At 51.0% G+C, this 13,184-nt stretch overlaps 1 protein-coding gene across 5 annotated transcripts in view; it reads right to left on the reverse strand.

Moving 5' to 3' along the window:
* Positions 1–12,174, reverse strand: part of LOC128050576 (core histone macro-H2A.1) — an 81,479-nt gene extending 69,305 nt beyond the window's left edge. For 4 of the 5 annotated variants that reach the window (XM_052642850.1, XM_052642848.1, XM_052642849.1 and 1 more), the window contains exons 1-2: positions 12,005–12,174; positions 1,775–1,979 (exon numbers count right to left, since the gene is read on the reverse strand). In XM_052642850.1, coding sequence (XP_052498810.1) covers positions 1,775–1,946 — 172 coding nt within the window. In that variant the 5' untranslated portion in view covers positions 1,947–1,979; positions 12,005–12,174. The remainder of the gene's footprint in view (positions 1–1,774; positions 1,980–12,004) is intronic. The other variant, XM_052642847.1, reaches the window with a different exon arrangement.
* Between the last annotated feature and the right edge of the window lie 1,010 nt (positions 12,175–13,184).

Genomic DNA, 13,184 nt, shown 5'->3' on the forward strand with positions numbered 1-13,184 from the left:
TCTGGGTCACACAGCATGTAAACTGCCAGGCCAGACCTTAAAAGTCTCCTCTGGGTCCTACCTAGCGAGTTCTCCCCTGGTCTCCCTGGCTAACTGCCAGCATTACATGTGGTTTTCCTGGGTGTGACACTTATGTTCTGGGCTTCTGTTTCCTCATCTGCATAGTGAGAAGAACCATGCCTATGTCATGCTCCCAGGCATGCGACCTATGAGTCTCGGACAAGCACAGGGTCCAAGTTCCAAATATGTGCAAAGGCCTCACAGCTAGAACCCCAATTACTTTTTATGCCTAGACACTTTTACAGAACACAAAAACTCTAGAACCCTCATGGTTGTGAGGGGAAGCCTTGGTTTTGTCTTATCGAGAGCCCTGGGAGAACAGGAAGCAACCCAGCCTTGTCTTGCTGAGCCAGTCTCTCCTTCTCTCTAGAGCTGCCCCCACCTGCCACTTGCCCTGATGATGTATGGAGAAAAAACTGGTAAAAGCATTACAAAAGGACAGCAGATGTGTCCCTTTGCAAGCACTTCCTGGTTATATGTGGCAAAGCTGTGTATGCCCTGAGGTTGGTTTCCTCAATACTAAAAATGGCGGCCAGGGTTGTTGGGGGGCGGTGGGCGTGAATCCTGCCCAGATGACCTCCCACAGTTGCTATGGAGTCACCAATAAGACCAACAACATTTTATCTGGGAAAAGGACCAAGGATTCTCCCCCCTCCCCAACCGTGCCACCTCGCCCCAGAGGGATGGCTGATTCCAAGACTGCGACGGGAAGGTCAGGGGGAGATGAGAATATCCCATTTTGTTGGAAAGAAAGGAAATGTACAGAGAGTGATGGAGAGGGGGAAGAAGCACATAAAAGCCAGCCTGAAGATGCAATCTGAGACAATGTGACCGAAATAATGAGTAAAGACATGACAGTACCCAACATGTTAAACTCTAAAAATCCACGAACCAGCATGGATAGAAAAAAAAAGAAAAGAAGGAAAGGGCAGAAGGAAAGCTCTTCTTAGCAGAGAATGCCAACTAATAAATGTAGGAGAAAGGACAGCAATAGAAAAGCCTAACCACCCTAGTGATAACAGATCACTGAGGAACGCTAAAGCCATGGGCGAAAGGCTGCGATCCAGGATGTGCAAAAGTGCAGACACCGCCCTAAGCCAATGACCAAAGCGAAGGTCACCAGTGACAGGACAAACCCACGGCAGGTGCCATGCCAGAGAAGGACTCAACATCGCTCACGGAATTCTCCTGCCAAAACATTTAACCTGAATCCAAGCCTGAGGCCAACACAGATTAAAGGGCATTCTGCGAAATATCTAGCCTATGCCCTCCAAAAACATCCATGTTATCAGAGATTTTTTGAAAAGCTAGAGAATTTTTAAAAAATAAACCTAAAGAAAGCCGACAGACAAGTGCAATGTATGATCCTAAAATGGATCCTGGATCACGAAAGAAAATAGAACAAAATCATAAAGCACGTTATTGGGACAACTGACGAAATTTCAAAACAGACATTATTATAATAGGTAACAACCAAACAGGTAACAGGCAAAAATAAATGTACACACATGCATGCACGTGCACCCCCCCCACACACAGAGTGGAGAGAGATAAAGCAAATGGGGCAACATGTTCACAGATGGTGCGTCTAGGTAAAAACGTTCACTCACTGTTCTTGTAACTTTTCCACAAGTCTGCACATTTTCAAAATGAACGAGCAAAGCCCTCCCACTCCTTGGAAGCTGTGTGTCCACAGCGACTCAGGCATACTCACCTGTCAGGTACTCCAGGACGGCGGCCATGTACACGGGCGCCCCCACTCCGATCCGGTACTTGGGGTGGCCTTTCTTGATGTACCGCAGCATCCGGCCCACGGGGAAGATGACTCCCGCCTTGGCAGACCGGGAAGTTTTGGTGGACTTCTTCTTCCCACCCCGGCTGGACATGGCGGTGGCCCTGGAGATGGATCAGCAAGTACACTGTGGAGGCCAAGAGAACGCTCGGGTCAGGATTACTGGGGACACCTCCCCTTTCCCCACACCCTCTGGGCCCTGGAAGAAACGGGCTGTGCTGGCAGATGCCACCACCTACAGTCACGGAGCCCTGCGAGCCCAGTTTCTTCATTCCATCCACGTGCTTCAGCCCTGGAAAAAAGAATGGCTTAGCTTTTCACATTTTATACCATGACATCAATTTTATCAGCCACTTCCATTTAAACGTTACTCTGACAATGACTGCTCTTAAGCGCCTCGCCTTTATGCCACATGATGTAAAAGAAAATGGGGTTTCTTGGCTGAGATCTATATGCTTGCTTAATAATTGTATTTTCATACACTGGAGACCAGCACTGATAAATTTGCTGAACACTTGATAAAAAGAAAACTATGTCACCTGCCTCTACAATGAAGACGTTAAGTCAGACAGTTAGGTTCTTTGATGAGAGCAGCCTCTCTCCCTTGCAGTCCTTTATCTGTGAGAGGCAAGAACTGCTCACAGGAGTTAAGTGGGCAGCCAGGTTGGAATATGAGGCCTTCTGAGCACTCCCTGACTGCTAGTCAGGCCTGTCCTCAGAGAAGAAAGTCCTTCCTTCCTTCCCCAACCCACTCGCCATCCAAAATGCCCCATACCTCTTGTGGGAATCCAGGTCACCACTATCTTAACCAAATGATCACACATTTGGTCCTGAAAAGGTCTTCCCACCGCAGGCCACACTCTAATCCACCTGCTCTCCACTGGCTGAGCTGTCTCCGTGCACACAAATCTGAACATGCTGTGGTACTCTTCTTAAGTTTTCCCTGCTGCCACAATTCCCAAGATGCAATCAGAACCTTTGGCCCGTCATACAATGCCCTAGAAATCTAGGCCTGCCACACCCACCAAGCTTTACCTGTGCTTCCTGAGGTCTAAACGCAAACACAGGGAGTACCCCCAAATGTCCTCCTCCACAGCAGTCGTGCCCTTTAGCCAGGACCTCCTTTATCCTTCGCGCTTTCTGCCTTCTGCCAACCCTCCCGCGTGCTCCACCCTCCGGGTTCCTACGTGCTTCACACCACAGCACTGACATGCACACACACACGCTCCCCGCCCTGTCTCTCTCATCTCACCGCTAGGCCTTACAGCGCTGCCCCTGACTGCAGTCCTGGCGCAGCACCACACCGCAAGGTCGCAGACGTTTACTAAGAGCATCGAGTCATTCATGCATCCACTTCAGGAATCACACCTGGGATGGAGACGACAATGCACAAGGCAGGTGGGGCCCTTGTTCTCCCAGAGCTGGTGGGCAAGAGAAATACTACATAACCCTCATCATTCAAATGGGAACTGTGAAAGGCCAGTGCAGGGCACTGCGGAAGGGGCTGTGAGAGGCCTCAGCCTGTTCCAGGGCACCAGACAAGACTTCCCTAGAAGACACAGATGCTCAGACCACCGAACCAAATGGTCAGGTCTCCCATTTACTGGTAAACTGAGGCCAAGCTCCACAGTGTGTGGGCTCCTCTGGCTGTAACAGTCCCTATCTCTGTGACCATGGAAGTCACAGAATTAGTTAGGAGTCCTTGTTCCTGACACCTGACCCTACATTCAAGATATATATGGTCCATACCTAACATCAGTATGACCCGCAAGACAGCCTGGATGGTCTGCCTGACGGAGATGGCCAAAACAGCAGAAGGCAGAATTTCTGGGTACGCTGACAGGCCCACCAAAATTAAGGGGGCTCAAGGCCTGTGTGATGAGAACCCTGTATTTTACCCTGTCAAGGGAGGTACCAAGTCTTAATTGATCATTGATTGCTAAAGAGTCCCAGAAGGGTCTGGTTTTTCTGAAACAAATAGTTGGCTCCACTTCTTCTGTAATGAGCTCTGTTTTTAAACATTCTTGGCAAACAGGTGCCCACACTCACTCTGAGCAGGAAATGGTATTTGTACTTGTGTGTGCATGTGTTTGTAGGGAAGAGTTGTATCTGAGCTCCCAGCAGTCTTTGGCTTTAATACAAATATGTTTCACAGACCTACCCCAGACCTTTGGAGCGAGAGTTTTCCCCTCTTCCAGCAGGAGAGGCCAGTGACCAGGGATGGTTTATGCAGCTCAGCCCTGTTCTTCCTGGTGTACAGACTCCAGCTCCATCTCTGGGTGGACCTGCCTGGGTATGTTTAGGGCGGACTTTGTGGGACTCGGACAATGTCCTGTGCCAGACAGGAGCCACTAGCACCCGGGGACCTGACACGCCTCGTCTTCAAAAGTAACATTCCTGGGGATCCCTCTGACTCAAGCCAAGAGTCTTTAGTCAACAAGCTGGTGACTCCCGGGTCCCTATCCCAGCGCACACCTGGCTGCCGAGCCCCAGGGCTCTGTTCTGACTGCCCTCGGCAGGGCCTGCTTTTAAGTCCCTTGTGAACTCCTGTGGGTTTCTCAGCCCCAGCGGTGGCAACATCATGCATCAAGCTACCAGTCAGGAGCCAATCTGTCCCTACTTCTCTGCCCACCTCCACAGCTCCCAGTCATTAGCCAGGCTCCGCTGAACCCACTTCCATAACTTCACAAGCCTCTTCCCTTCTCTTTGCCCTCTCTGCCTTGGTTCAGCTCCTGTTCCTTGCCTGTTCTCCACACCACTAGTCTCTCTCCATGGATGCCAGAGGATCTCTGCCACTTTGCTGGTTCTCCAGCTCCCCAAGCCAGCCACAAACAGCATCCTTTACTTCTTCAGCACTGCTTCCCATCACCCCTGTCTGGCCTCAGATGCCCAAGTTGCCCTTGACTTCCTGACCTGTGAAGCCATGTCCAGAATGTTTTTACACATGCTGCTTCTCCTGCCTGAAACACCCTTTGGTCCTCTTGCCAAACCTGAACTGACGCTCACACAACCTCTCTTCTTGGTCCCGACCGTGGACTGGATTGCTCACTGCTCCGTATTCCCACAGTACATACCCTGGCACCTCTATGTGTGCCTGCCTCCCTAGCTCGACTCACCTGGGAGCTACTCCATGCCAGGAGCTGCAGTCATCTGCAGGTAACCCGGTTCCACGAAAGACCTTAAACATCCGTGCTTAAACGCCAGAGCCATCTTCAGGTCTCATTCAGAATCAGACTCCTTCTCTGATAAAACAGCCCTGAGTCTTCATTCCCTCCCCAAGACTGCCCTGAGAAAGTTCTGTTCCTTGCCCCTCCTCACGTTCTTGCTGCACTTCTAGCAGTAAATCCCCAAGCTGTAGCCACAGCTATGAAAGAATTCTAACTGAGCCACGCAGCTTCATGATATCCAATAATGTGTGGTGATTTTAAAAACATCATTTGGAAAATCGCCTTGTAGCGGTGCAAACTCCAGGTAAATCCATGAGTGTGGCAGGTGCATCCTGCTCTTCAGAAGTCTAGGAGACAAGGTCGGTTATGGCCAAGCACCAGCATGGGGAGGCAGGGAGGGAAGAGTAACTGTGACAGAAGTGGCTGCTGGGCACTGTGATGAATAACTTGAGTGCCAAAGTCAGACTAACCCAATCAAGTCATAGCTCCACCACTGAGAGCCTATATATCCTAGGTCAGCTGCTGTAACAAATAAGCCCCTACGTCTTATTTCTCACTTGGGGAAAGTCCGTGACTGGTGTTTCTCTGCAGGATGATCCATGGGTCCAGACTCCTCCCACCCTTCAATGCACAATTTGGGGTTACCACTGGAGGTAAGGGTCATGGAGGAAAATACCTGGGGGCTTTCAGAGGCCAGGTCTGGAAGTGGAGCACACCACTCCTGATCATGACCCACCAAGTAGAACATGGTCACATGGCCACACCTACTGCAAGAGAGGTTGGAAAATGTCCTCCAGCTATTTCCTACCAAGAAAAGAGGAAACAGCCAGTCTCTGTAACCTGACAAACCAACTTGAGAGCTGACCCTGAAGCCAGGGTCTGAGTGACCAGTCAAAGCCTACTTTGACCCATGTCCTGCATTGAGCCTTTTCTGAGAGGTGGACAGTCCTTTGTGATGCAGAAAGTGGCTTCCCATGCATTCAGCTTCTCATTGGGGCACTGACCTTGTTCACAGGACAAACAGCAACAGTACCCTGCCAAACTGACAAAACTGTGTCCTTCCTTCCTGGATTCATCAGCCAGGAGAGCACCCCATTCAGCAAACCAGAAGCCCTCAACCCTGCAGAGGGTCCCACATGCTTTGAAGACAATGATAGGTCTTCAGGCAACCCTCGCATCTGTTCATTACTGAACATTAGGCTTGACGGTTATCAGGTCAGGAAATGAAGATTTTGTGGTTGATCCTGAAGGGATCTCTGTGGTCTTTATCTCTGCAACTCCTCTAACTATAAATCAATCACAATAGACATGAACCTTGTTTGCAGAAACCCAAAGTTCACGCAGATACAGGGGCGGAGGGGCCTCTACAGAGAAGAGCCAGGCTCAGTGAGAAGCAGGTCTTTGACATCAAGCCCCTCAATGATCAAGATGTGACAACGTGATCTGTCCTCAAAGCACAGGACAAATGAGATGCCTGGCTGTGAGGATCCCGTGAATCAGACAGACACAAAAACAAAGGGAAGGGGCAACAGAGGCAAGGAGGGCAAAGGGTCAGCCTGCCACACTGTTGTTCTCCTTGCCAACAGGGCAGCACAGCCGGCTCCTCCGTGTGCCACAAACCACCTTCATCCCCACTTCCGCCCTTCAGGACATGCCGCTCACTCGGTGTGGAACACTCTCTTTTGCCCTCAGTCGGGGGCGACCCTGCCTAGTGGATCCAACGTTTCTCTGATGGAGATTTATCAAGGAGCTCCCTGCTCTGCCTCTCTGCAGTGGCTGAGCAATGTGGCCCCCAGTTCTAGTCTAGTGTGGAGCAGCCCCATGCCCAGACTCTGGCTTTGTACAACAAGACCCAACGAACTCTGGCCCATCTTCCCTATACCAGCAAATGAGGGCTCCACCAGGCTGAATCACTGTTTACTCAGTAGACATTCCTGCAGTGGCCCCTGAGTCCAGTGAGAAATCCCTTTCAATGAACCTCAGCCACCACTGAAATATGTGCAATTGCTTTTCAGTCTTATATAAAAGGCTCTCCACAAGCAGTTTCCAGCCCTTCCCTGACTGTCACTCTAGAGCCAACTTATACAAATATTCTAAAGCCACCTACCCCACTCCTAGCACTTGTTACACTGTATCACCACTGCCTCTGTTCTCCCCTGTCTTGACGGGATGGACCAGGCCACTCTGCTCACTGACTGTATCTCTTAGAACCTACCATCCTGCCTGGTTCCTGAAAGGCCCTCAAGTGCTAGCTGGGTGGTAACTGATAAGTTACAGTGGCTGGGGGCTCTCTTAACAAAAATGAGGGCAGCATTTGCAAGGACCACAGGACTCAGATGTGGCAAGTGAGACACCAATCTGGGAGCTTCTCTGGGACCATTCATGTGGGAGCCCAGACCCATACAATTCAGTAAGCTTGTAAGGGCTACCCTGGGGATTCCCAAGAAGGGACCACCACCATTTCCCTGATGGCTGAGGTATGAGCATGCAGAGGCCTTCGGTGACCATCCTATGATTCCAGCAATCTCCCTTTCTGCCGTTAAGACAAGCACAGTAACACAGACCAGCGGAAAAGACTTACATTCCTGACCTCTGTCAAAGCTGCCGCCTAGGAAACTCTCAAATAATCAGGGCACTCACGAAACCATTGGAATGGTCAGTGGTAAAGTCTTTTATTATCTAAGCAATGAATGTGTGCCTATTGATCTTGAACAAAATATTGATTAGAACTGCTGGGGGGCTGCTGGTCAGACAGCCCTATCTCTGGCCCCCGAGGATGGAAGAATCTGAGCTATCAGCGCTCAGGTCACTAACAGGGTGAGGACTATCCCATCCATTCCCAGCCACTGGATAAGTGCCCACATGTCCACATGCATTTGTCACCTTCCCATCAACTCCAATCACGAAGGCAAACCTGAGACACTTAATTCTGAAGTGCAGGACACTAATCCTGTTTACAGCATTCTCTTCCGTTTACTCCCATCATACCAAATGATTAACGGTGACACTGCTGTCATGCCCCCAGAGGCATGTGGATATACTACACAACTATCACTCCCAGAGCTGGGGTTCACAAGATGCACTCTGATTGGCTCAGAACAGAGACTTGCTCTGGTACTTTGGCCAATCACGAAAAACATCTCTCTCCATTCATAAAACACTATACCATAAAATGAAAGGGATGATTAAAGAACTTACGGTCCATCCTCAGTGAACCAAGGGATTGCAAACAAGAAGAAAAGGACAAACTGAGATAATAAATAAACCATAACCAAACACTTTGTTCCAGCAGATTTTACTCTTCTCATGTGTCAGGATTTTAGTGGTGGGAAAAAAACAAAAGCCAAAATGAAGAGTGTTATTTACTACAAGCAGGAACGGTTAGCAGGAAGGCAGTCTGGGATTAAAATGTTCACCTCTGCAAATCCACTCTGTGGTATGCATCCTGAGCAACACTCGGAACCAGCACTACATTTCAATAGTTAGTATGGCACTCCCTGCCTCCTTTGCAAGGAAATTTTCCTTCAAACCTCCTCTCCCTGTTAAAGGCTGTGCCAACTAGAAGACAGTCACCCCAATGGAAGGCCATCAGAGGAAAATGTGAGCTGCAGTAGGGCAAGACCCTGGTAAGGCTTAGCATCTAGAAGCTATTCAATGTTTGTTGAACAGATAAAAGGCATCTTCCTCCTATCCAGAGCCTTTGCAGGATTACTGTTCTTAGGAAGAAATTTAAATCCCTCAGTGTGTTTCTGATCAGGATCCCCCTCTGTGATTTGGTCTGTTTGGCCCTCTGGCTTCACTAGTTTCCCTCTAGAATCAAGACATCTTGAGCCTCTGGCAGTTCCCCCATATGAACTCTATTCTTATTGTTCTCAGACTTTGCACATGTGGGCCAGGTCTCACACACTTGTCCCCACCTGCCCTCCTTTGCCCAGCCAACTCTTACTTGGTTTTTCTGTGCCTAGTAAGGGCTTGCCCCTGGCTAGGTTACTGTCCTGGGAGCTGCTATGAGAGCTACTGTGGCTTCCTGCACTGACCCTGCAATGGCCACTTGCCTGCCTTCTGCTCCTCCTGTCAGCTTCCCAAGGGTAAGAACTCAACATTTTTTTTTAAACTACATATCAGTTTATTAACAAAAGGATATAACTTGGGAACAGTCAGATGGAAGAGATACATACATAGGGCAGTCCAGGGAAGGGCATGGAGCTTCCACGCCCTCTCCAAGTATGCCACTCTCTCTAAATCTCCACTTGTCTATCAACCTGGATGCTCTCTGAACCTTTTCCTTTGGGGGTTTTACAGAGATTCCATGCTTCCCTGGTGGCTCAGAGGTTAAAGCATCTGCCTGCAATGTGGGAGATCTGGGTTCGATCCCTGGGTTGGGAAGATCCCTGGAGAAGGAAATGGCAACCCACTCCAGTATTCTTGCGTGGTGAATCCCACGGACGGAGGAGCCTGGTGGGCTACAGTCCACGGGGTTACAGAGTCGGACACGACTGAGCAACTTCACTTCACTTCACTTCATGACTGACCAAATTACTGGCCACTGGTGATTGACTCAAGCTCCAGCCCCCTCCCCTCCTAGGAGGTAGGGGGATGTGGCAAAACTGGACATTTTCTTCATCCAGTTCTGTCCCCAGTGCCTGAGCCCCAAGAAACTTGATTCCCAAGAAATATTCCCTGAAGACCGCAAGGCACTGATCTGGCAGGCTTGATCCAAGCTAACAAGCTATACAATTCTCTGGAATGAAGAGCTAATCACTTGGACTCACACATAAGAGCTGAGGTGGGGCCCAACATATTTCTAAACCTACAGAACTCGGGAAGGACCCATAAGACAGACATGGGCCCCATTGACCTCTGCCCTTTCCCAGCCCATGTGCCAAGAACAGGGCTCTGAAAAATCTGACACAAATCCAAGGGCACAATCCAAAGAGAACTAGAAGCTGCGACCATTCTGATGAATACCACATATAGATTCTTGTTGGGTTTTGTCAAGTTGGGCTGTCAGTTTGGGCTTTTATTTAAGTAAACCTCCTTTAAATGGCTTGGGGTAGCATTAACTTTGAAGATATTAGAAGTAGGTCCCAAAAGTCATGTATGTAGTCCAAGCCTCTCTTTGAAATAAGAGGTGAAAGGGTCTTCCAGAGATCTGCTATCTGGAGGACCAGAAAAAATGGCAGCCTGAGATATACCACTCTCTGACCCTGGCCCACTGGGTATAGACCAAGCCAGTGACTTATAGTTGTATGGAGTATAGAATGTCGTGTGTGATGGTCTAGACAACTCAAAGTTTAATAAAACGTAAGCCATCCCATCCTCATTCTAAAGGCTCTGCCTCAAACAATTTTCACTCATTTAACCCCCTCCCTCCTTCTAAATACCTTTATCTAAGGATCAGTATTAACAATGGTAAGCGATCAAAACAGTAACAAAGTGGAGAGATTTCCTACTCTCCTCCTAAAAATAGAGTAAATAAGATTTTAAAGTCTTGAGGATTTAGGAAAAGAGGAAGAAAGAAAAATAGGTTGAAAAATACATCTCTGTTCATTAGGGAGCCTCTTGTGCAAGACTGAGATGCCATTGCCCAGCTTTGGTTAGTAGTGTACATGTATTAATTCCAGGTGCAGCAAAGAAGGGTCCATTTCAGAGCTAATAACTCCTCTGAAAGCAGACCAGTAATCTAAAGGTGGCCTGGAGTAGGTGGATTCCATCTAATTCACAAATAGAGTCTCCCACTCATTTTAATTTAAAACTGTTCAAAATTTCCTGAGTCCTTGGAGCAGGAAATCTTGGAACAAAGCACTTTCCCCCTCTTTAATGATGAAACCTCAAACCACATAGGTAGAAGAAAGAGAGAAGCTAGCAGGAGCGCCCCTCTAATTGTCTATTCTTATACGCTGTTTATTCGATCATTAAAGTCTTACAAGGACTTCGTGGTAACTGTAATTGTTAAATTTAAGGCTTGTCTCAGCTCTGTGTCTCTTATTTCCACACTCGGGAAAGTATCTTTCCCTAACATCTTGTCTGAAACAACGTTTCAAGCAATCTGCTGACAAGATCCTTCCTGAGTGATCTGTGGTCCCTGCAGTAGTGCAGGTGGGACGCGCCATCCCGCACACCTGTTGTCAGGCGACATGACCAGCAGCATCCTGCGCACTCACCTCCTCTTTCCACCCCACCCCCCAGAGAGAGAGACTTCCCTCCTGGCCTTCTCCACTGGAAGAGCCTACAGCCTTCTGGAGTTACCTTGAGAAAAAACAAAAACAAAAACAAAAACCAAACACCACCTCCCAACCACAAAGCAAACAAAAGGCTGTTCATAAAAATGAGAGGGCAGCGGGGGTTCCTGTGGCCCCTCCCCAGCCAGTCCCTGGACAAACCCCTCCCCACCCCGCCTTGGTTCCAGTCTTGCAACTACCCCCCAAACCCCCATCCCACTCTCCCAGCACACCACCCAGACGCCTACACCACCGCCACCTGGGGCTCGAGCCCCACTTATTGTGCCCTGGGCCGGCAACTCGCGAGCGGGCGGGCGCCTCACCAAGTACAACTCCGCGCACAACAGCTCCCGGGCGCCCAGGCCCAGGCCGACCGGCTCCCGCCGCGACGCCTCCCCCGGCCTCGAGTCCAGCCCGCCCGCTGCAGGACGGGTCACCGGGGCACGAGCCGGGGCTGTCTCCTGCTCACAAAAGCGCCCAGGCGCGGGCAGGAGGACGCGGTTCTAAGACAAGTTGGCTTCCGGGTTTGCTTTTTGAACAAAACCAAAGAGGATCCCGCGCGGCCCGGGCAGGGCCTGGGAGGACGCCGTGCGCGCGCGAGGCCCCGGCGTGGGCCGCGTTGAACCCAGCTGCCCGAGTCGGCCGTGCGCCGCCAGGTGCCCGCCAGGCCCGGCCGCTCCCATGCACCCTCGGCCGGAAGAGCCGGGCAGCCGGACCCGGGCGGCGGGGACGCGGCGCGGCGAGGGGGCCCGGGCGGCACTTACGGGGCGGCTCGGCGGCGGCGGCGGCGGCAGCAGCAGCAAGGTGTCCGGCCTGTGCCCTCTCGGCCGCTCGCGCCTTTTCTCTCCGCGCTCCGCGCTGGCCCGCCCGCCCACCTCCTCGCTTCCCGCCTGCGCGACCCGCGCTCGCCCCCTCCGCCCGGCTCCGCTGCCGAGTGAACTGGAACCAGTCGCCGCGGCCCCGGGATTCCCACAATGCACAGCGCGCCGCTCGTCACATCCCATCCCGTCCCCGCGCGTCCGGCCACCCCTCCCGCGCCACCTGGGCGCCCCAGCCTTGACCCCAAGCCAGCAGCCGCGCGCGCGGGGGCCCTCCATGCTGTACCTCCTGGACGCCGGTGGGTTAGTTTCCCGGCCGCACGGCGGCCCCAGCTCTGGTCCTCTGTCACCTGGCCTGGACGCCGCACGCAGGGTCCCGCCCGAGCTGGGGACTCGCCCTGAGCTAAGTCCTGTGAAAGGGTCGGGACCCTGGGCAGAGGCGCTTCTCCAGCGCGCGTCCCAGCCTGTGCGACTAGAGGAACGCTTATTGAGCGCCTACTGGGGCGGGGGTGGGGGTGCGGGTGGGCGGCTTTTCCTGCCGAGCTCTAGAAGCCTTCTCATTAACGCAGGGACGGAGGCAAAATTGCTGTTATAAGCAAGGATTTTTCCCTCCCTAACCAATGCAAACCTCCCTCGCACCTCAGAACCTCCCGCTGTCTTTGGACCCAAGCCCTTATCAAACCTGGTCTTCCCCACGACCAACTGCTGCGCATCCGGCTCCCCTGGAGTTCTTCCCAGTGACCCCTAGAAGTCTGGATTGATTTGCTTTGTTGCATGGAAGCCGTTTACTTAGATTCAGCAAATGTTCACTCTTGGACCCAAGTTGAGATTTACTAAACAGTGATTCTCTATCATCACACACATTTTTGTTTGCTTTTTAATTATTTTCCCTTCCCCTTTATTTTTTAAAATTAATTTAGTTTTGACTGAGACAAGCAGAAAGAGGGGCCCGCTGCAAAACCCAACTTGTATTTCTAAATTGGTTTTTGGCCTTAAGACCTTAGTGACCCATCCCAAGTTCTAACGTAAGAGCCCTCCGGCTCCTCCTCCTCTCCCCTCCATCTACCAAAGGGGGAGGGGGGAGGCATTAGACCCAGCTGAACCAAATTTAGATAATAATACAGAC

The sequence above is a fragment of the Budorcas taxicolor genome, chromosome 7 (genome assembly GCF_023091745.1).
Source record: "Budorcas taxicolor isolate Tak-1 chromosome 7, Takin1.1, whole genome shotgun sequence".
NCBI lineage: Eukaryota > Metazoa > Chordata > Mammalia > Artiodactyla > Bovidae > Budorcas > Budorcas taxicolor.